Source organism: Canis lupus, chromosome 26 (assembly GCF_011100685.1).
Source record: "Canis lupus familiaris isolate Mischka breed German Shepherd chromosome 26, alternate assembly UU_Cfam_GSD_1.0, whole genome shotgun sequence".
NCBI lineage: Eukaryota > Metazoa > Chordata > Mammalia > Carnivora > Canidae > Canis > Canis lupus.
Genome location: NC_049247.1, coordinates 27,124,165 through 27,148,661, shown reverse-complemented (window position 1 = coordinate 27,148,661; position 24,497 = coordinate 27,124,165). Strand labels below are relative to the sequence as shown.

The window sequence follows — 24,497 nt, the reverse complement described above, 5'->3', positions numbered from 1 at the left end:
CAGCTTTTTTTTTTTTTTATTTTTTTTATTTTTTATTTTTTTTGATGACCACAGCTTTGCAGTACAACCTGAAATCTGGCATTGTGATGCCCCCAGGTCTGGTTTTATTTTTTAAAATTCCCCTGGCTGTTCGGGGTCTTTTCTGATTCCACACAAATCTTAAAATAATTTGTTCTAACTCTCTGAAGAAAGTCCATGGTATTTTGATAGGGATTGCATTAAACGTGTAAATTGCCCTGGGTAGCATTGACATTTTCACAATATTAATTCTGCCAATCCATGAGCATGGAATATTTTTCCATCTCTTTGTGTCTTCCTCAGTTTCTTTCAGAAGTGTTCTATAGTTTTTAGGGTATAGATCCTTTACCTCTTTGGTTAGGTTTATTCCTAGGTATCTTATGCTTTTGGGTGCAATTGTAAATGGGATTGACTCCTTAATTTCTCTTTCTTCAGTCTCATTGTTAGTGTCTAGAAATGCCATTGATTTCTGGGCATTGATTTTGTATCCTGCCATGCTATCAAATTGCTGTATGAGTTCTAGCAATCTTGGGGTGGAGGATTTTGGGTTTTCTATGTAGAGTATCATGTCATCAGCGAGGAGGGAGAGTTTGACTTCTTCTTTGCAAATTTGAATGCCTTTAATGTCTTTTTGTTGTCTGATTGCTGAGGCTAGGACTTCCAGTACTATGTTGAATAGTAGTGGTGAGAGTGGACACCCCTGTCTTGTTCCTGATCTTAGGGGAAAAGCTCCCAGTGCTTCCCCATTGAGAATGATATTTGCTGTGAGCTTTTAGTAGATGGCTTTTAAGATGTCCAGGAATGTTCCCTCTATCCCTACACTCTGAAGAGTTTTGATCAGGAATGGATGCTGTATTTTGTCAAATGCTTTCTCTGCATCTAATGAGAGGATCATATGGTTTTTCTCTTGCTGATATGATGAATCACATTGATTGTTTTACGAGTGTTGAACCAGCCTTGTGTCCCAGGGATAAATTCTACTTGGTCATGGTGAATAATTTTCTTAATGTACTCTTGGATTCTATTGGCTAGTATCTTGTTGAGAATTTTTGCATCCATGTTCATCACAGATTTGGTCTGTAATTCTCCTTTTTAGTGGGGTCTTGGTCTTGTTTTGGAATTAAGGTGATGCTGGCCTCAAAGAATGAATTTGGAAGTACTCCATCTCTTTCTATCTTTCCAAACAGCTTTAGTAGAATAGGTATGGTTTCTTCTTTAAACGTTTGATAGAATTCCCCTGGGAAACCATCTGGCCCTGGACTTTTGTGTATTGGAGGTTTTTGATGACTGCTTCAATTTCCTCCCTGGTTATTGGCCTGTTAAGGTTTTCTATTTCTTCCTGTTCCAGGTTTGGTAGTTTGTGGCTTTCCAGGAATGCGTCCATTTCTTCTAGATTGCCTAAAATAGACCTGCCCTACGACCCAGCAATTACACTGTTGGGGATTTACCCCAAAGATTCAGATGCAATGAAACGCTGGGACACCTGCACCCCGATGTTTATAGCAGTCATGTCCACAATAGCCAAACTGGAAGGAGCCTCAGTGTCCATCGAAAGATGAATGGATAAAGAAGATGTGGTTTATGTATACAATGGAATATTACTCAGCCATTAGAAATGACAAATACCCACCATTTGCTTCAACGTGGATAGAACTGGAGGGTATTATGCTGAGTGAAGTAAGTCAATCGTAGAAGGACAAACATTGTATGTTCTCATTCATTTGGGGAATATAAATAATAGTGAAAGGGAATATAAGGGAAGGGAGAAGAAATGTGTGGGAAATATCAGAAAGGGAGACAGAACATAAAGACTCCTAACTCTGGGAAACGAACTAGGGGTGGTGGAAGGGGAGGAGGGTGGGGGGTGGGGGTGAATGTGTGACGGGCTCTGAGGGCGGGCCCTTGACTGGATGAGAACTGGATGTTATTCTGTATGTTGGTAAATTGAACACCAATAAAAAATAAATTTATTAAAAAAAAAAAACCACCGGGGAGTATCTTCTGTTTCTGTATACTTTATGTCCCTTGATTTTCCCGGAACTTGTCCCTCCAGCTGGTCTTCTGGGGGAGGGGCCTGTTGTGCTGATTTTCAGGTGTTAGCACTTGCAGGAGCTGCTCTGTTCCCTGCCTGGTGCAGGGCTCAGTGGGGTTTGTCTACCCTGTGACGCCCCAGGAGGAACAACCACAGTACCGGGGCCAGCTGTGGAGCCCTGGAGTCAGCTCTTGCAGTAGCTATGGAGCTCTCAGTCTGCAGGGGCCTGGAGGCTCGGCGGCGGGGCCGCTGATCTGCTCAGCTTGGGGCAGTAGCGTCCTTGCTGTCCTGGGCTCTCCTGGCCTCTGCCTGTGTCCCGGTTCCCTGGGTTCTTGGGCCTGCACTGTTGGATTCACGCTCCCGGGGCAGCACAGCCCCCTCTGCGCAGAGCCGCCGCCTGAGCCCCTCTGAGCTGTCCTGGGTCCAGCCGTGCGCGCTGCAGCCCTTAGGGAGCTCGGCGCACTCTCCCCGGGGCACAGGTGTCTGTTAGTGTCCCAGGGAGCCTGAGGGCATCCCCGCCCTCCTGAGGTCCTGCTTTAACTCCCTGCAGTGCCTTTCCGCCTGGGGAAGATTGGTGAAGCTCCTGCTTCTCTGGGTCGGAGCTCTCCTGTGCTGGGGGCACTCGCCCTGGCCTTAGCCCGACTCCTCGTGGGGCCCCTCCCCCTTGGATGCCTTTTGTTTCTTTATTTCTTTTCCCCCCGTCTTCCTACCTTGAGAGAAGCGCGAACTCTTCTCACTGTAGCATTCCAGCTGTTCTCTCTTTAAATCTGAGGCCAAATTCATAGATTTTCAGGATAATTTGAAGGTTATCTAGGTAATTTGGTGGGGACAGGTGATTTGGGGACCCTACTCTTCTGCCATCTTGCCCCTCCTCCCAATATAATGTATTTAAAAGTAGAATAGAGGGAAGGGGCAAGATGGCGGAAGAGTAGGGTCTCCAAATCACCTTTCTCCACCAAATTACCTAGAAAACCTTCAAATTATCCTGAAAATCTATGAATTCGGCCTGAGAATTAAAGAGAGACCAGCTGGAATGCTACAGTGAGAAGAGTTTGCGCTTCTATCAAGGTAGGAAGACGGGGAAAAAAGAAATAAAGAAACAAGGCATCCAAGGGGGAGGGGCCCCGCGAGGAGCCGGGCTGAGGCCGGGGCGAGTGTCCCCAGGACAGGAGAGCCCCGTCCCGGAGAAGCAGGAGCTGCACCAACCTTCCCTGCGGAAAGTGGCTTGCAAGAAGTTAGAGCAGGACCCAGGAAGGCGGGGATGCCCTCGGGCTCCCGGGGACAGTAACAGAGCAACTGCGCGCCCAGGAGAGTGCGCCGAGCTCCCTAAGGGCTGCAGCGCGCACGGCGGGACCCGGCGGGACCCGGAGCAGCTCGGAGGGGCTCGGGCGGCGGCTCCGCAGAGGGGGCTGAGCGGCCCCGGGAGCAGCTCGGAGGGGCTCGGGCAGAGGAAGAGGCTCCGTGCGGAGGGGGCTGCGTGGTTCCACGAGCAGCTCGGGGAGGCTCGGGCGGCGGCTCCGCGGAGGGGGTTGCGCGGCCCGGGAGCGCGAATCCACCAGCGCAGGCTCCGGAGCACAGGGCGCCGGGATACAGCCCAGGATCCGGCCTCCCCCTGGGACAGGCAGAGGCCGGGAGGCCCCAGGACAGCAAGGACGCTCCAACCCCAGCTGAGCAGGTCAGCGGCCCACCCCGGAGCCTCCAGGCCCCGCAGACGGAGACCTCCGGAGTTCCTGCGGGGGCTGAATCCAGGTTTCCAGAGCTGGCCCCGCCACTAGGGCTGTTGCTCCTGGGGCCTCACGGGGTAAACAACCCCCACTGGCCCTGCACCAGGCAGGGGCACAGCAGCTCCCCCAACTGCTAACACCTAAAAATCAGCACAGCAGGCTCCTCCCCCAGAAGACCAGCTAGACTGACTGACAACTTCCAGGGGAAGCCAAGGGACTTAAAGTACACAGAATCAGAAGATACTCGCCCGTGGTTCTTTTGTTTGTTTGTTTTGCTTTTTGATTTGTTTCCTTCCCCACCCCGCTTTTTTCTCCTTTTTTCTTTTTCTTTCTTTTTCTTTCTCTTTTTCTTCTTTTTTTTTTCGTTTTTTATTCTTCCTTTTTTTTCTCTTTCTCTTTTCTTTTCTTCTTTCTCTCCTCTCTTTTTCTCCTTTTCCCAATACAACTTGCTTTTGGCCACTCTGCACTGAGCAAAATGACTAGAAGGAAAACCTCACCTCAAAAGAAAGAATCAGAAACAGTCGTCTCTCCCACAGAGTTACAAAATCTGGATTACAATTCAATGTCAGAAAGCCAATTCAGAAGCCTATTATACAGCTACTGGTGACTCTAGAAAAAAGCATAAAGGACTCAAGAGGCTTCATGACTGCAGAATTTAGAGCTAATCAGGCAGAAATTAAAAATCAATTGAATGAGATGCAATCCAAACTAGAAGTCCTAACGACGAGGGTTAACGAGGTGGAAGAACGAGTGAGTGACATAGAAGACAAGGTGATAGCAAAGAGGGAAACTGAGGAAAAAAGAGACAAACAATTAAAAGACCATGAAGATAGATTAAGGGAAATAAACGACAGCCTGAGGAAGAAAAACCTACGTTTAATTGGGGTTCCCGAGGGCGCCAAAAGGGACAGAGGGCCAGAATATGTATTTGAACAAATTCTAGCTGAAAACTTTCCCAATCTGGGAAGGGAAACAGGCATTCAGATCCAGGAAATAGAGAGATCCCCCCCTAAAATCAATAAAAACCGTTCAACACCTCGACATTTAATAGTGAAGCTTGCAAATTCCAAAGATAAAGAGAAGATCCTTAAAGCAGCAAGAGACAAGAAATCCCTGACTTTTATGGGGAGGAGTATTAGGGTAACAGCAGACCTCTCCACAGAGACCTGGCAGGCCAGAAAGGGCTGGCAGGATATATTCAGGGTCCTAAATGAGAAGAACATGCAACCAAGAATACTTTATCCAGCAAGGCTCTCATTCAAAATGGAAGGAGAGATAAAGAGCTTCCAAGACAGGCAGCAACTAAAAGAATATGTGACCTCCAAACCAGCTCTGCAAGAAATTTTAAGTGGGACTCTTAAAATTCCCCTTTAAGAAGAAGTTCAGTGGAACATTCCACAAAAAACAAGGACTGAATAGTTATCATGATGACACTAAACTCCTATCTCTCAATAGTAACTCTGAATGTGAACGGGCTTAATGACCCCATCAAAAGGCGCAGGGTTTCAGACTGGATAAAAAAGCAGGACCCATCCATTTGCTGTCTACAAGAGACTCATTTTAGACAGAAGGACACCTACAGCCTGAAAATAAAAGGTTGGAGAACCATTTACCATTCGAATGGTCCTCAAAAGAAAGCAGCGGTAGCCATCCTTATATCAGATAAACTAAAATTTACCCCAAAGATTGTAGTGAGAGATGAAGAGGGACACTATATCATACTTAAAGGATCTATTCAACAAGGGGACTTAACAATCCTCAATATATATGCCCCGAATGTGGGAGCTGCCAAATATATAAACCAATTAATAAACAAAGTGAAGAAATACTTAGATAATAATACACTTATACTTGGTGACTTCAATCTAGCTCTTTCTATACTCGATAGGTCTTCTAAGCACAACATCACCAAAGAAACGAGAGCTTTAAATGATACACTGGACCAGATGGATTTCACAGATATCTACAGAACTTTACATCCAAACTCAACTGAATACACGTTCTTCTCAAGTGCACATGGAACTTTCTCCAGAATAGACCACATATTGGGTCACAAATCGGGTCTGAACCGATACCAAAAGATTGGGATCATCCCCTGCATATTCTCAGACCATAATGCCTTGAAATTAGAACTAAATCACAACAAGAAGTTTGGAAGGACCTCAAACACGTGGAGGTTAAGGACCATCCTGCTAAAAGATGAAAGGGTCAACCAGGAAATTAAGGAAGAATTAAAAAGATTCATGGAAACTAATGAGAATGAAGATACAACCATCCAAAATCTTTGGGATGCAGCAAAAGCAGTCCTAAGGGGGAAATACATCGCAATACAAGCATCCATTCAAAAACTGGAAAGAGGGATCCCTGGGTGGCGCAGCGGTTTGGCGCCTGCCTTTGGCCCAGGGCGCGATCCTGGAGACCCGGGATCGAATCCCACGTCGGGCTCCCGGTGCATGGAGCCTGCTTCTCCCTCTGCCTGTGTCTCTGTCTCTGTCTCTCTCTCTATCATAAATAAATAAATAAATCTTTAAAAAAAACAAAAAACAAAAACTGGAAAGAACTCAAATACAAAAGCTAACCTTACACATAAAGGAGCTAGAGAAAAAACAGCAAATAGATCCTAAACCCAAGAGAAGAAGGGAGTTAATAAAGATTCGAGCAGAACTCAACGAAATCGAGACCAGAAGAATTGTGGAACAGATCAACAGAACCAGGAGTTGGTTCTTTGAAAGAATTAATAAGATAGATAAACCATTAGCCAGCCTTATTAAAAAGAAGAGAGAGAAGACTCAAATTAATAAAATCATGAATGAGAAAGGAGAGATCAATACCAACACCAAGGAAATACAAACGATTTTAAAAACTTATTATGAACAGCTATACGCCAATAAATTAGGCAATCTAGAAGAAATGGACGCATTCCTGGAAAGCCACAAACTACCAAAACTGGAACAGGAAGAAATAGAAAACCTTAACAGGCCAATAACCAGGGAGGAAATTGAAGCAGTCATCAAAAACCTCCCAAGACACAATAGTCCAGGGCCAGATGGCTTCCCAGGGGAATTTTATCAAACGTTTAAAGAAGAAACCATACCTATACTCCTAAAGCTGTTTGGAAAGATAGAAAGAGATGGAGTACTTCTAAATTCGTTCTTTGAGGCCAGCATCACCTTAATTCCAAAACAAGACAAAGACCCCACCAAAAAAGGAGAATTACAGACCAATATCCCTGATGAACATGGATACAAAAATTCTCAACAAGATACTGGCCAATAGGATCTAACAGTACATTAAGAAAATTAGGGATTCCTGGGTGGCGCAGCGGTTTAGCGCCTGCCTTTGGCCCAGGGCGTGATCCTGGAGACCCGGGATCGGATCCCATGTCGGGCTCCCAGTGCATGGAGCCTGCTTCTCTCTCTGCCTGTATCTCTGCCTCTCTCTATCTCTCTGTGTGACTATCATAAATAAATAAAAAAAATTTAAAAAAAGAAAATTATTCACCATGATCAAGTAGGATTTATCCCTGGGACACAAGGCTGGTTCAACACCCGTGAAACAATCAGTGTGATTCATCATATCAGCAAGAGAAAAACCAAGAACCATATGATCCTCTCATTAGATGCAGAGAAAGCATTTGACAAAATGCAGCATCCATTTGTGATCAAAACTCTTCAGAGTGTAGGGATAGAGGGAACATTCCTCGACATCTTAAAAGCCATCTATGAAAAGCCCACAGCAAATATCATTCTCAATGGGGAAGCACTGGGAGCCTTTCCCCTAAGATCAGGAACAAGACAGGGATGTCCACTCTCACCACTGCTGTTCAACATAATACTGAAAGTCCTAGCCTCAGCAATCAGACAACAAAAAGACATTAAAGGCATTCAAATTGGCAAAGAAGAAGTCAAACTCTCCCTCTTTGCCGATGGCATGATACTCTACATAGAAAACCAAAAGTCTCCACCCCAAGATTGCTAGAACTCATACAGCAATTCGGTAGCGTGGCAGGATACAAAATCAATGCCCAGAAATCAGTGGCATTTCTATACACTAACAATGAGACTGAAGAAAGAGAAATTAAGGAGTCAATCCCATTTACAATTGCACCCAAAAGCATAAGATACGTAGGAATAAACCTAACCAAAGATGTAAAGGATCTCTACCCTAAAAACTATAGAACACTTCTGAAAGAAATTGAGGAAGACACAAAGAGATGAAAAAATATTCCATGCTCATGGATTGGTAGAATTAATATTGTGAAAATGTCAATGTTACCCAGGGCAATATACACGTTTAATGCAATCCCTATCAAAATACCATGGACTTTCTTCAGAGAGTTAGAACAAATTATTTTAAGATTTGTGTGGAATCAGAAAAGACCCCGAATAGCCAGGGGAATTTAAAAAAGAAAACCATATCTGGGGGCATCACAATGCCAGATTTCAGGTTGTACTACAAAGCTGTGGTCATCAAGACAGTGTGGTACTGGCACAAAAACAGACACATAGATCAGTGGAACAGAATAGAGAATCCAGAAGTGGACCCTGAACTTTATGGTCAACTTATATTCGATAAAGGAGGAAAGACTATCCATTCGAAGAAAGACAGTCTCTTCAATAAATGGTGCTGGGAAAATTGGACATCCACATGCAGAAGAATGAAACTAGATCACTCTCTTTCACCATACACAAAGATAAACTCAAAATGGATGAACGATCTAAATGTGAGATAAGATTCCATCAATATCCTAGAGAAGAACACAGGCAACACCCTTTTTGAACTCGGCCATAGTAACTTCTTGCAAGATACATCCACGAAGGCAAAAGAAACAAAAGCAAAAATGAACTATTGGGACTTCATCAAGATAAGAAGCTTTTGCACAGCAAAGGATACAGTCAACAAAACTCAAAGACAACCTACAGAATGGGAGAAGATATTTGCAAATGACATATCAGATAAAGGGCTAGTTTCCAAGATCTATAAAGAACTTCTTAAACTCAACACCAAAGAAACAAACAATCCAATGATGAAATGGGCAAAAGACATGAACAGAAATCTCACAGAGGAAGACATAGACATGGCCAACACGCACATGAGAAAATGCTCTGCATCACTTGCCATCAGGGAAATACAAATCAAAACCACAATGAGATCCCACCTCACACCAGTGAGAATGGGGCAAATTAACAAGGCAGGAAACAACAAATGTTGGAGAGGATGTGGAGAAAAGGGAACCCTCATACACTGTTGGTGGGAATGTGAACTGGTGCAGCCACTCTGGAAAATTGTGTGGAGGTTCCTCAAACAGTTAAAAATATACCTGCCCTACGACCCAGCAATTGCCCTGCTGGGGATTTACCCCAAAGATACAGATGCAGTGAAACGCCGGGACACCTGCACCCTGATGTTTATAGCAGCAATGGCCACGATAGCCAAACTGTGGAAGGAGCCTCGGTTCCAACGAAAGATGAATGGATAAAGAAGATGTGGTTTATGTATACAATGGAATATTACTCAGCTATTAGAAATGACAAATACCCACCATTTGCTTCAACGTGGATGGAACTGGAGGGTATTATGCTGAGTGAAGTAAGTCAGTCGGAGAAGGACAAACATTATATGTTCTCATTCATTTGGGGAATACAAATAATAGTGAAAGGGAATATAAGGGAAGGGGGAAGAAATGTGTGGGAAATATCAGAAAGGGAGACAGAACATAAAGACTGCTAACCCTGGGAAACGAACTAGGGGTGTTGGAAGGGGAGGAGGGCGGGGGGTGGGAGTGAATGGGTGACGGGCACTGGGGGTTATTCTGTATGTTAGTAAATTGAACACCAATAAAAAATAAATAAAAAAAAATAAAAAAAATACCATGGACTTTCTTCAGAGAGTTGGAACAAATTATTTTAAGATTTGTGTGGAATCAGAAAAGACCCCGAACAGCCAGGGGAATTTTAAAAAAGAAAACCATATCTGGGGGCATCACAATGCCAGATTTCAGGTTGTACTACAAAGCTGTGGTCATCAAGACAGAGTGGTACTGGCACAAAAACAGATACATAGATCAGTGGAACAGAATAGAGAATCCAGAAGTGGACCCTGAACTTTATGGTCAACTAATATTCGATAAAGGGGGAAATACTATCCATTGGAAGAAAGACAGTCTCTTCAATAAATGGTGCTGGGAAAATTGGACATCCACATGCAGAAGAACGAAACTAGACCGCTCTCTTTCACCATACACAATGATAAACTCAAAATGGATGAAAGATCTAAATGTGAGACCAGATTCCATCAAAATCCTAGAGGAGAACACAGGCAACACCCTTTTTGAACTCGGCCATAGTAACTTCTTGCAAGATACATCCACGAAGGCAAAAGAAACAAAAGCAAAAATGAACTATTGGGACTTCATCAAGATAAGAAGCTTTTGCACAGCAAAGGATACAGTCAACAAAACTCAAAGACAACCTACAGAATGGGAGAAGATATTTGCAAATGACATATCAGATAAAGGGCTAGTTTCCAAGATCTATAAAGAACTTCTTAAACTCAACACCAAAGAAACAAACAATCCAATCATGAAATGGGCAAAAGACATGAACAGAAATCTCACAGAGGAAGACATAGACATGGCCAACATGCATATGAGAAAATGCTCTGCATCATTTGCCATCAGGGAAATACAAATCAAAACCACAATGAGATCCCACCTCACACCAGTGAGAATGGGGCAAATTAACAAGGCAGGAAACAACAAATGTTGGAGAGGATGTGGAGAAAAGGGAACCCTCATACACTGTTGGTGGGAATGTGAACTGGTGCAGCCACTCTGGAAAACTGTGTGGAGGTTCCTCAAACAGTTAAAAATATACCTGCCCTACGACCCAGCAATTGCCCTGCTGGGGATTTACCCCAAAGATACAGATGCAGTGAAACGCCGGGACACCTGCACCCTGATGTTTATAGCAGCAATGGCCACGATAGCCAAACTGTGGAAGGAGCCTCGGTGTCCAACGAAAGATGAATGGATAAAGAAGATGTGGTTTATGTATACAATGGAATATTACTCAGCTATTAGAGATGACAAATACCCACCATTTGCTTCAACGTGGATGGAACTGGAGGGTATTATGCTGAGTGAAGTAAGTCAGTCGGAGAAGGACAAACATTATATGTTCTCATTCATTTGGGGAATATAAATAATAGTGAAAGGGAATTAAGGGAAGGGAGAAGAAATGTGTGGGAAATATCAGAAAGGGAGACAGAACATAAAGACTGATAACTCTGGGAAACGAACTAGTGGTGGTAGAAGGGGAGGAGGGCGGGGGGTGGGAGTGAATGGGTGACGGGCACTGGGGGTTATTCTGTATGTTAGTAAATTGAACACCAATAAAAAATAAAGTAAAAAAAATAAGGAAAGAAAGAAAGGAAAGAGAGAGAAAAAAGAAAGAAAAAGGAAGGAAGAAAGAAAAAAGGAAGGAAGGGAAGAAAGATGTTATACAATGAACTCCTCAAACAAAGCACAAGAACAAAAAAACCTGAATAAAAAGTAAGTTAAAGACATTACCAGATATTTCAGAGAAGTAGATAGGCAGATGGGATTTAAACATGTGACATTTTGTTCCATATTATATATCATTAAGGAAAAGCAAGTGCAAACATGAATGAGGTACCACTGCACACCTATCAGAATGGACAAAATCCAGTAGACTGGCATCAGATAGATTATGTACAGAAAATGAATTATTTAAAATAGCAGCAAGGGGCACCATCCCCCACCCATATGCTCACTGATATGTCATCCCAATGATGCACAAAGAACATCAATTCACCTCTGTGCTAGTCATCCCCTAAATTCATAACATTAGTGTAATCATGAGAAAACATCAGATAAAAACATATTATGGGACACTTTACAAAATACGACACCACCTGTCCCCAAATCCCCCAAATCAAGAACAGAGTAATACTTAAAACTCATACATTGAAGGATTTTAGTATGTCCTGATGAATAGATGCAATGTTGTTAGTTGGATTGATTGCAGGTTAACAGTGTTAAAATAAGTAATAAGTAAGTAAATAAACAAACTTTGAAATCCAGATAAAGTCTGCAATTTTGTATGATCAGAGCACTGGTAAGTACTTGTTTTTATAAAAGATTCATAACAACACAAAATGTTACCATTCAGAAAAGCTGGGTGAACCATAGAGATCTCTATCACAAATTTGCATCTATTTATGTAAATACAAAATTATTACAAAACAAAATTTCTACATACAATACATAAGGGAAAAAAGTAATAAACATTTCTTCTTTTCACTTCTCTGCATTTAAAACAGAAAGCCAGACATTTCTGCTATACTGGTTTCCAGCTGGCCTGTAAAACTTTTCACATTGAGTTCTTGGTTATGGAATGTATTGACTTTTTATTACCCTGTAAAGAGTAATATAAAAATAATAATCATGGTCCTTGTTTTTTATTTACACAACTTGAGAGTCAAGATAAATCACCTCCATCACCCCACCATCCTAGCACTGGAAGAAAGCATTCAGAGCAGGCACCTTGAGGATCCCCAGTTCTGGACAGTAGGAAGTGCTCCCATTTATCCAGGTCTTCTCTCTTACAACTGAAATGTCCTGACACACGACAACAAACAAGCATAGGAAGTCTTTTGAAGGTAGAAAGAAAATGAAGATGTCAAACAAATTGAGGAAAACACAACAGTGCATACCCCGGTTCCTTTTCTTGTATTATGTCCTCCACATGTAAGACAAGATCCTGTAGGTTCCTCTAATCAAAAAACATTGAGAATGTGAGATCCAGAAAATCAAACCAGAAAACACTAAAACTCCAAAAGCACCAAGTCTATTTAGAGGATATGGAGGTAAGTTGGCCTGACTGGAGGAAATATTTGGACAAACTTGCCAACCACTTGCACACACTAATGAATCCCCAAACTGCCCTCATGCAGGGGTCACATTATTGCTCAGCAGAGACATGGTGTCCATATCCTCCTGGAAGAAGCAGGCAGTGTCCCAACACCCACCAGCCATGGTGTCAGCTACTCAGGAGATAGCTGAGCCTCCATCCCATGGGAACATCAACAATTCTGGGCAAGGCAGGCTTAGTTGGCAAGTTTGCCCTCCAGTTTTTCCCACCCATGATTTTAGCAGGTCCTGGGGAGCTCATCTGAACTCCATCACTCAGCAGAGAGAATGAATGCAGTGGTACAAGGCAAAGCTGGTTTGTTGTCATATACCCATTGCTAGTGACTGTCTGAACACTGGGGAACTGAGACTGGTCTCTCCCTGGGCATAAAAACACTGAATTTTGATGCAGGAGGCAAGGGAGCTGGACCTGCATTCGACCCTCCGCTCCCTGGTGTCAGTGAGGACAAGGAATGCAGTGGGGAGCAGAGGATCCACTCCCCGAAGGAAAGCAGCTCCATTCAGTCCTGTGCATCCCACCATGGTGTTGGCAGGGCCCAGCAAAGAGCTTGTCCCACACCCCCACCTGATGGGAACTGGAAGGTGGCAATCACTGCCCCATCTTTTCCAGCAGAGAGTAAGCAGTAGAGTGGTAAGCATTTTCACTTGAGCCACCAGGAATCTGCCACACACACCCTGCGCCTGCTGTTGCACCTCAACGGGAGGATCACTTGTTTGAAGAAAAATAACTGAGAACCAAGCATCTCATTATATAATAACCATAATATCCAGGATCCAATAAAAAATATGATATGTCAAGAAACAGGAAAATGAAATCTTGAATGAGAAAGAATCGACAGCCACCAACACTGAGATCACGTACATCCTAAAATTTTTGAACAGATATTTTTAGGCAACTATCATAACGTCCATCTGATGAGCAATTACAAACACTCTTCAAACAAATAGAAAGCAGAAATTAAAGAAAAGTCATCAACAAACCGACTGGAATTTTTAGGACTAAAAAAGATAACAGAAGACATTCAAAACAGGAAACTCTCCAGAGGGACTCAAGAGTAGGTGATACTTCTTATTTGGTTGTTTTCTGGCTTATTTGTTGAAACCAAAAATGGGCTCCATTCCCTCTGCGCAGTTCCCACCATCTTGACCGATCTCCTGAGGCTGTCAGCAGGGGCGTTGTGCACCTGCTCAGAGCTGGCCAGGCCTGAAACCCACTGAAATGGTTCTACCTGCCTGGGCCCTGCATTGGTGCTCACTGCCAGAGGGAGAGATGACAGCAGCTGTCTCCTCCCAGGGGACAAACCCATAGTTCTCACCCACCCCAGAACTCCTCCCTGGATGGAAGCTCCTAGCTGGGCTGAGGATCCAGAATCAGAAGGCACTGTGGGCTCCTATTTGCACAATATACCAGCAAGCATGCCCTTCATCCCTGGAGCTGAAGAGGAGATAAAGGAAACATCCCAAATACAAATCAAAACGAAACTGAGATATGACCTCACACCAGTCATAACAGCTAACAGACACAACATAGGAAATAGCAGGTGCGGACAAAAATGTAGAGAAAGGGGAAACGTCTTGCACTGTTGATGGGTGTGCAAACTTGTGTAGCTCCTTTGGAAAACATTTTGGAGGCCACTCAAAACATTAAAATAGAAATACTCTATGATTCAGCAATTACCCTCCTAGGTATTTACCCATAAAATACAAAAATCTAATTCAAAGGGATACATACCCCCCGAAGTTCATATTGGCTTTATCAACAATACCCAGAGTGAGCCCAACAGAATGGTTAAAGTATATATATATATATATATATATATATATATATATATATATATATATATATACTATGCCATATGACTGAGCCATAAAAAAAGAATGAAATATTAACATTTGCAAAGATGTGGAAGGAGCTAGGGAGTATAATGCTAAGTGAAATAAGTCAATCAGAGAAAGATAAATATCATATAATTTCACTCATGGAGAATTTAAGAATTGAAACAAAGTATCATAGAGGAAAAAGTGAGGAAAACAGGAAACAAACCCTTACCTCTAAAGAACTAACTAATGTTTACCAAATGAAAGGTGGGTGGAGGGATGGGTTATAAAGGTGGTGGGGATGAAGAAGTGTACTTGTGATGAGCACTGGCTCATTTATTTAAGTCTTGAATTACTAAGTTGCACTCCTATTACACATTGTGTTAGATATTTGGAATATAAAGAAAAACTTAAGTAGAAAAGAGACATCCCAGAGTCCAGAGCCAGTTTTAATGCCAGGGAATCTGTGGAAATTCCACACCATGACCTTGACTCCTATCCTTCTTCTCCCCTTCCTCACTCACTTCTCCTTTCAGAGGCATCCTTAAAAGGGATTCCTCTGTCTTTCTTCTTCATTCCTAATAAGGGTCTATTTTCATTTCAGGGACCAATTCTCAGGTCATGGTGACTCAGGAGCCTTCATGGCCATGTCCCCAGGAGGGACAGTCACTCTCACCTATGCCTCCAGCACAGGACACTATCCATACTGGATCCAAGAAAATATTGGCCAAGTCAGGGCCATTTATTTATAATAAAAACAACAAATACTGATTTCTCATGCTCCCTTCTTGGGAGCAAATCTGACATGACCATCTCCTAGTGCCCAGCCTGAGGACGAGGATGAGTACCCATGGGGGCTACACTATAGTGGTGCTGGGCCCAGTGAGAAACCAAGATGAGGAAGGGAGACATACACTTTGTTTCATCAATTGTGGATACAAATATCATGTGATTACTGATGTCTCATGGCCAAACACCTGAGCCCAGAGCACTATAAATGCTGACCAGCCATGGGGAGATGGGCATGGGAAGGATCTGGATTGATTTCCATCCCTGTGTGAGTCCTAACATCGAGTAAGTGTATGAGTGACTCAGGAGGCATTAGTTCAGAAAAACGCAAATTTAGGTGTTTCATATTACAAAATGTCTGTTGGAACAGAACTATAGATGGAGGCTAAATACATTTCCTTAAGAAAAAAAAAAGGAACATTAAAAAGTCTTCCTTTACAGCCAAAAGATGAAAAATGGAAAAATCCTCATTTTGTATTTTCTTAATATTTACTTTATTACGTTGCATTTCAGTGCAATGCAACTGCGTTGCATATTTAAAAATAGTAATGAAACGAACAAGGGATGGTAGAAAGGGAGGTAGGCGGGGGGTTGGGGTGACTGGGTGAAGGGCACTGAGAAGGGCATTTGATGGGATGAGCACTGGGTGTTATTCTATATGTTGGCAAATTGAACACCAATAAAATATTTTTTAAAAATAGTAATGATAATCTTTCGGGAAAAAACGGGGGACGCCTGCTTGGCTCAGTGATTGAACTCCTGCCTTCAACCCTGGGCTTGATCCTGGAGTCCTGGGATCCATTCCAATGTTGGGCTCCCTGCATGGACCCTGTTTCTCCCTCTGCCTATGTCCCTGCCTGTCTCTCTCTCTGTGTCTCTTGAATGAATGAATATTCATTCATTTGAATGAATAAATAAATAAATAAAGTAACAATTATAAGCCTTTTCAGAAAGGATTCTTCTTTCCTAATATCCTCATTTAAATTGTATCCTACCGAAGAACATATGTTGAAATTGTAGACCTCAGCCATGTAGTCCCAGGTTTCTAAAACCTGGCACACTAGCAAAGGCTCCCAAGAAGCTGTTAAAAATATAGACTTCTCAGTCCCATCCCAGCCATAATAAATACAAGTCTCAAAGGGGTGAAACCAGGAAATACACATCTTGGAGAAACATCCCTGGTTATCTTGCTTCCTCTGGATTAAGAGTAAATCCAAACTGATCGCCTGGTAATCTGTACCAGGTACCAGATAAAAGACTTTGCATGATCTGGCCTCTGCACCCCCTGTAGACCCATCTCCTACCCTTCTCTCTGTCCCTTACTCTGCTCCAGCCACATGGCTTCCTTGCTGTCCCTCACATGGAACAGGGCCTTTGCTCAGAGCCTTTGCCCTTCTGTTTCCTCCATGGTATGCTGTTCTTACAGTTCTGTGCATGGCCACTTCATTCAAATGCCACCTTCTCAGAGAGGATCTCTCTGACCTGCTCTGTGATTTTGCCCCGGTGTTCACTGTCTCCATCACAGTTGTCTGCTGTGCCTTACCCCTGGACATTCGTTACTACTTGAAATTACTGTTTTATATGTTTATTTGCTAACCTTTGGTCTTCTGGACTCAGATGTTAGCTTCATGAGGGTGGAAACTCGCCTCTTTTCTTGCCAATGAATCCCCAGGGACATAGTGCCTGGCATAGTGTGCCTTTTTGCTCAATATACAATTGTTGGATGAATGAATGACTGGATGGATGGATGGATGGATGGATGGATGGATGGATGGATGGATAAAAGAAAATTGTAGACCTCAGGACTTAAGAATGTCACCTTATATGGAAAAGGGGTGCTGCAGATGTAAATAGTACGGATGGGGTGATGAAGGGGGTATGGCGGCCTCCTAATTCCTGTGCTTGTAACATGACAGTCAGATGGAGTCAAGGAGGGATCCGTGGGAGGGTGGAGACAGAGACAGTGGTTCTGCAGGTACAGACAGGGTACCCCAAAAGTTCTCCTCAAATTTCTTATTTTGTATTTTTTATTTTGTAAAGGGGTGTTGCAGATGTAAATAGTAAAGATGGGGTGGTGAAGGGGGTGTGGTGGCCTCCTAATTCCTGTGCTTGTAACATGACAGTCAGATGGAGACAAGGAGGGATCCGTGGGAGGGTGGAGACAGAGACAGTGGTTCTGCAGGTGCAGACAGGGTACCCCAAAAGTTCTCCTCAAATTTCTTGCAGTTATGGAGAGGCAAGAAGGATTCCTCTGCAGGTTTGACAGATCATGGCCATTCCCTACAAATTGTGGAGTTGTGTATGAACAGCAGAAATGCATGTTTATTGTTTTGAGCCACCTATTTTGTGGTGCTTTATTATGGCAGCCCTAGAAAAATAATACATCTAAAGACCAATATATACATCTAGGAAATGTCACTAACAAGTGGATTACAACTGAACAATGAAATTATTTTTCAATTATAAAATTGGAAGATATTAAGTTTGTCTTTAACTGCTGAAATTGTCTGCTGAAATAGGAAATCTCATACTTTGATGATGAGAGTATAAATTGGTAAATCAAGTTTGGAACATAAATTTTAAATTCTTATCATATATTAAATGTATATATGATCTGAAACAGTGTTACAAATTTTTGAAATCAGTTCTAATGAAAATTATCTAGCTAATACACTCCAAGATAAATATACAGGTACATCTAGTTAAGACATGTTACAAAAAAAAAAGACATGTTACAATAACAAATAATCGAAACCAACATGAATATTTGTCTGTGGAAAAGTCATGAAATTATGTTAAATTATCCTGTAGATTAATGATGAACTATGAATCAAAATGAGAGACATCCTAATGCTTCTCAAAAATCAGTGATTGTTTTATAAGGAGCAATGGAAGTACAGAAAAAAACAAGATTAGGTTATGAAATATATATATATGTGTGTGTGTTGTGTATGTGTGTATATGTGGGAGTGTGTGTATATAAACTAGAGCACATCCTAGTGAGTGTTACCAGTTATCCCTTCAGGAAGTAAGTGGCAGTGGAACTGAGGATGCGTTGGTATCATATTAATTTTAGTAAAGGATTTTATTTCTTTATTTGAGATAATGAGTATGAGAGAGCATCAGCAGGGAGAGGATCAGAGGGAGAGGGAGAAGTAGACCCCCTACTGAGCAAGGAGCCCAATGCAGGGCTCTATCCTGGATTTCTGGGATCATGATCTGAGCTGAATGCAGACACTTAAACAACTGGCTCCTCATATCAATTTTATAGACCATTTAGAGCAATGTTATTTAATATCGACCTTTGTACTGAGCAAAATTACACAAGTAGACCAAAAATATCTTGAATGTATTAATAAGTAATTACAAAATAATTGTTGTAAGGGTACTATCCAGGAATAAATGAGAACCCACAGAAGTAACCAAGGACAAAGGACATGTCATCCATGAAAGCATTATATTCTCATTCCAAGACAGAGATAAAAGCTAAGACATGCACATGGGGGCTGGTGAACCTAGCAGGAGACCCTGAAAACAGTAACAAAAAACAAGTAAGTCAGCCTATAAGGGTAACCCAAGTTACCCTTATTTCTACCGAAGTGGAAATACTACCAAGGTTGAATGAATGGGCTTCTCTAAAGATTTTCAATCTTGAGCTTACTTCAAGTTCATTATGTCCCAGTAATGAAACAAGGGACAAGGCAGATGTAAACTCCAGTGTCAGGAAATCCTGAAATATACTCTGACATAAATATTCCAGTTAGCTGTCTAACTTAAGGAATTGATGCCCTGGAAAAATGAATGGCTCAACCCCACAGAGCTGACCTGCTCATTCTACTGTCCTGGGTGGTGACATCAGAGGTCCACCTGCAAAGCTCAGAGGCCCTTCTAGGAGGACTGGGAAGGTTGATACAGGCTGGGGAACATGGTGTCTGAGGCCAGCAGGGGGCGCAAGTGGGCTGCTCCTGGGAGTCAGGGTCTGGGTCAGGAAGACCAGGAACATCTATCACTGGCCCCTGCACCCTAGAGCAAGCAGGGTCATCCCTGTGGATGACTTTCCTGCACCTACGGCCTTGGAGCCACAAGAGCTCTCAGCTCTGAATCACACAGGCCTCGTAATTCGTCCTCCACTATGTCATGGAGTAACCTGTCCAGAAATGATTTTCATAGAAATATAGATGGACAGGAGAATCATACAATACAATCATCAGCAGAACACAAAGGGGAATGGAGTTCAAAATGCTCCAAAAACATCAATTGTTCACACAATGTCATGTTCATTTCTGATAAAGAGACATCCCTGTTCAGCTCCTCGGGGACTACTGCAACAAGGTCCATGATTAACTGAGAGGAGACCACTGCCCCTACCTCTGTTACAGGGGCTCTGAGATTCCCAGTGTCCTCAATGCTGGAAGAGGCACCGCGAAGACCCTCCAAGGACAGAAGAGGAAATGTCACTTAGGAGGAAAGAAAATGTTCCAGAGATGGGTTAGATTTGAGGCGAATTAGATGTGGAACCAGGAGGTGAGAACACATCCATCTCCTCATTCAGCTCTCTGGCTTTCCAGAGAACCTTGGGACAGAGGTCACTAGAGACAGTATGGTGGTCATTTGCTGAAAGATGTCCTCCTGACACCCAGTGTCTCAGGTCACCCTGCAGTCATTTGTGCGTGTGAGGTCCCAGAGTCTACTCATTTCAAAGTCTTCCAGGGGACATGCTGGTGACTCCTGGGGAGAGAGAGAGAGGGAGAGAGAGGAAGCTGATTTGCATGAAGTGCTTTCTTAACCTCATAGGACAGGAGACATGAAAAGGTCCAGGGACACCCCATTCCATCCCAGGACCCTAAGGAGGCTACAATCTGTGAGGGTCCCCACCATGGCTTGGACGGTGCTTCTTCTCGGGCTCCTTGCCTATGGATCAGGTCAGGGAAAAGCCTTTGCGTCTGTGGGGAGCTCATAAAACAGGGATTCATGTGACCCTTGTCTCCCATAACAACACCTTTCTCTCTTTTGATTTTAGGAGCAGATTCTCAGACTGTGGTAACCCAGGAGCCATCACTCTCAGTGTCTCCAGGAGGGACAGTCACACTCACATGTGGCCTCAGCTCTGGGTCAGTCTCTACAAGTAACCACCCTAGCTGGTACCAGCAGACCCAAGGGAAGGCTCCTCGCATGCTTATCTACAACACAAACAACCGCCCCTCTGGGATCCCTAATTGCTTCTCTGGATCCATCTCTGGGAACAAAGCCTCCCTCACCATCACAGGAGCCCAGCCTGAGGACGAGACTGACTATTACTGTTTATTGTATATGGGTAGTAACATTTACACAGTGATTTAAATCTATGGGGAAGTGTAGCCAAAACCCCTTCATGGCCTCAGAAATGCTCAGCTTTAAAGGAAGGAGAGAAAGTGAGATGGGGAAAGAGTCAACACCACCATAGGAAGTGAAACTCCCTGGCCCCATTCTCCTGTTCCATGGTTCATGACAATGAACCCCATTTATCTCTCCCAGGGTGTCTCTATCTCTCCAATGTGACCTTCCAAGACTGTGCTTCCTTGCTCCCTCTCTGTCTAAAATGTTGAGGAGTGGGGCTTCCCTTCCATTATAGATAAACGAATACTGAGACCGAATCTACTATTTCAATATGGTCTATTAAACATAGAGCCTTGGTAGATCTCATTTTGTTCACTAATTTGATGATGAGGACCAAATTAATATTTACATCATGTGGAGTTTGATAAACTGTAATCCTCCATGTTGTTATTCCAAATCTGAAACCAGCGTCGGTGTTCATAGATGAATATTTAACAAGCATTCCAGAGATTTGTATGGAAGATAGTGTTTAAGAAGCATCTATGATTGTATTAATATGAAATTAGTTCTGAAAATATCCCTTAAATGCAAAGACAGTAAAATCTTCTACTTTAATCATTCCCACATCCCCCTAATGATCCAAGAACACTGAGAAACAGATTCAAAATTGCAATCCATTTGTGGTCACAACAGCTTGCTTTGGAGCAGTGCATGCTGTGGCATGAAGAAGTGAAGGACCACACGTGACCAGTAGATATAAATATGTAATTCGGCCTGGACACTGTACGATTTGACATCATGGCGCCTCATTGCCCAGGGCTCTCAGGGAAATATCAAGAGACATAGGATAGTGTACTTATTACCTGTTTGATGGCTCCTTCAAAATAATGTTGTGCAACACTTGACATTATACTTGGATGGTTTCTATTTCTTCTACTTTTATTATTTTTTTATTTTTTTTAAATTTATTTTTTATTGGTGTTCAATTTACTAACATACAGAATAACCCTCAGTGCCCGTCACCCATTCACTCCCACCCCCTGCCCTCCTCCCCTTCTACCACCCCTAGTTAGTTTCCCAGAGTTAGCAGTCTTTACGTTCTGTCTCCCTTTCTGATATTTCCCACACATTTCTTCTCCCTTCCCTTATATTCCCTTTCACTATTATTTATATTCCTCAAATGAATGAGAACATATAATGTTTGTCCTTCTCCGACTGACTTACTTCACTCAGCATAATACCCTCCAGTTCCATCCACGTTGAAGCAAATGCTGGGTATTTGTCATCTCTAATAGCTGAGTAATATTCCATTGTATACATAAACCACATCTTCTTTATCCATTCATCTTTCGTTGGACACCGAGGCTCCTTCCACAGTTTGGCTATCGTGGCCGTTGCTGCTATAAACATCGGGGTGCAGGTGTCCCGGCGTTTCATTGCATTTGTGTCTTTGGGGTAAATCCCCAACAGCGCAATTGCTGGGTCGTAGGGCAGGTATATTTTTAACTGTTTGAGGAACCTCCACACAGTTTTCCAGAGTGGCTGCACCAGTTCACATTCCCACCAACAGTGTAAGAGGGTTCCCTTTTCTCCTCATCCTCTCCAACATTTGTTGTTTCCTGCCTTGTTAATTTTCCCCATTCTCACTGGTGTGAGGTGGTATCTCATTGTGGTTTTGATTTGTATTGCCCTGATGGCAAGTGATGCATATGCATCACTTCCTCATATGCATGTTGGCCATGTCTATGTCTTCCTCTGTGAGATTTCTGTTCATGTCTTTTGCCCATTTCATGATTGGATTGTTTGTTTCTTTGGTGTTGAGTTTAAGAAGTTCTTTATAGATCTTGGAAACTAACCCTTTATCTGATATGTCATTTGCAAATATCTTCTCCCATTCTGTAGGTTGTCTTTGAGTTTTGTTGACTGTATCCTTTGCTGTGCAAAAGCTTCTTATCTTGATGAAGTCCCAATAGTTCATTTTTGCTTTTGTTTCTTTTGCCTTCGTGGATGTATCTTGCAAGAAGTTACTGTGGCCGAGTTCAAAAAGGGTGTTGCCTGTGTTCTTCTCTAGGATTTTGATGGAATCTTGTCTCACATTTAGATCTTTCATCCATTTTGAGTTTATCTTTGTGTATGGTGCAAGAGAGTGGTCTAGTTTCATTCTTCTGCATGTGGATGTCCAATTTTCCCAGCACCATTTATTGAAGAGACTGTCTTTCTTCCAATGGATAGTATTTCCCCCTTTATCGAATATTAGTTGACCATAAAGTTCAGGGTCCACTTCTGGATTCTCTATTCTGTTCCACTGATCTATGTGTCTGTTTTTGTGCCAGTACCACTCTGTCTTGATGACCACAGCTTTGTAGTACAACCTGACATCTGGCATTGTGATGCCCCCAGATATGGTTTTCTTTTTTAAAATTCCCCTGGCTGTTCGGGGTCTTTTCTGATTCCACACAAATCTTAAAATAATTTGTTTCAACTCTCTGAAGAAAGTCCATGGTATTTTGATAGGGATTGCATTAAACGTGTATATAGCCCTGGGTAACATTGACATTTTCACAATATTAATTCTACCAATCCATGAGCATGGAATATTTTTCCATCTCTTTGTGTCTTCCTCAACTTCTTTCAGAAGTGTTCTATAGTTTTTAGGGTAGATATCATTTACCTCTTTGGTTAGGTTTATTCCTACGTATCTTATGCTTTTGGGTGCAATTGTAAATGGGATTGACTCCTTAATTTCTCTTTCTTCAGTCTCATTGTTAGTGTATAGAAATGCCACTGATTTCTGGGCATTGATTTTGTATCCTGCCACGCTACCGAATTGCTGCATGAGTTCTAACAATCTTAGGGTGGAGACTTTTGGGTTTTCTATGTAGAGTATCATGTCATCGGCAAAGAGGGAGAGTTTGACTTCTTCTTTGCCAATTTGAATGCCTTTAATGTCTTTTTGTTGTCTGATTGCTGAGGCTAGGACTTCCAGTACTATGTTGAACAGCAGTGGTGAGAGTGGACATCCCTGTCTTGTTCCTGATCTTAGGGGAAAGGCTCCCAGTGCTTCCCCATTGAGAATGATATTTGCTGTGGGCTTTTCATAGATGGCTTTTAAGATGTCGAGGAATGTTCCCTCTATCCCTACACTCTGAAGAGTTTTGATCACAAATGGATGCTGCATTTTGTCAAATGCTTTCTCTGCATCTAATGAGAGGATCATATGGTTCTTGGTTTTTCTCTTGCTGATATGATGAATCACACTGATTGTTTCACGGGTGTTGAACCAGCCTTGTGTCCCAGGGATAAATCCTACTTGATCATGGTGAATAATTTTCTTTTTTTAAATTTTTTTTATTTATTTATGATAGTCACACAGAGAGATAGAGAGAGGCAGAGATACAGGCAGAGAGAGAAGCAGGCTCCATGCACTGGGAGCCCGACGTGGGATCCGATCCTGGGTCTGCAGGATCACGCCCTGGGCCAAAGGCAGGCGCTAAACCGCAGCGCCACCCAGGGATCCCTAATTTTCTTAATGTACTGTTAGATCCTATTGGCCAGTATCTTGTTGAGAATTTTTGCATCCATGTTCATCAGGGATATTGGTCTGTAATTCTCCTTTTTGGTGGGGTCTTTGTCTTGTTTTGGAATTAAGGTGATGCTGGCCTCAAAGAACGAATTTAGAAGTACTCCATCTCTTTCTATCTTTCCAAACAGCTTTAGGAGTATAGGTATGGTTTCTTCTTTAAACGTTTGATAAAATTCCCCTGGGAAGCCATCTGGCCCTGGACTATTGTGTCTTGGGAGGTTTTTGATGACTGCTTCAATTTACTCCCTGGTTATTGGCCTGTTA

At 42.6% G+C, this 24,497-nt stretch overlaps 1 protein-coding gene and 2 gene segments (V, D, J or C); 1 reads left to right on the top strand and 2 right to left on the bottom strand.

Annotated features, from left to right (window-relative positions):
* Window positions 1-24,497, bottom strand: part of LOC119869150 (immunoglobulin lambda-1 light chain-like) — a 1,083,218-nt gene that overhangs the window by 575,868 nt on the left and 482,853 nt on the right. The gene's annotated exons all lie outside the window — the stretch shown is intronic.
* Window positions 1-24,497, bottom strand: part of LOC119866215 — a 743,285-nt gene that overhangs the window by 534,884 nt on the left and 183,904 nt on the right.
* Window positions 20,114-20,674, top strand: LOC119866221. The segment is given in 2 exon segments: window positions 20,114-20,256; window positions 20,355-20,674. Coding segments are annotated over 2 exon segments (438 nt in total).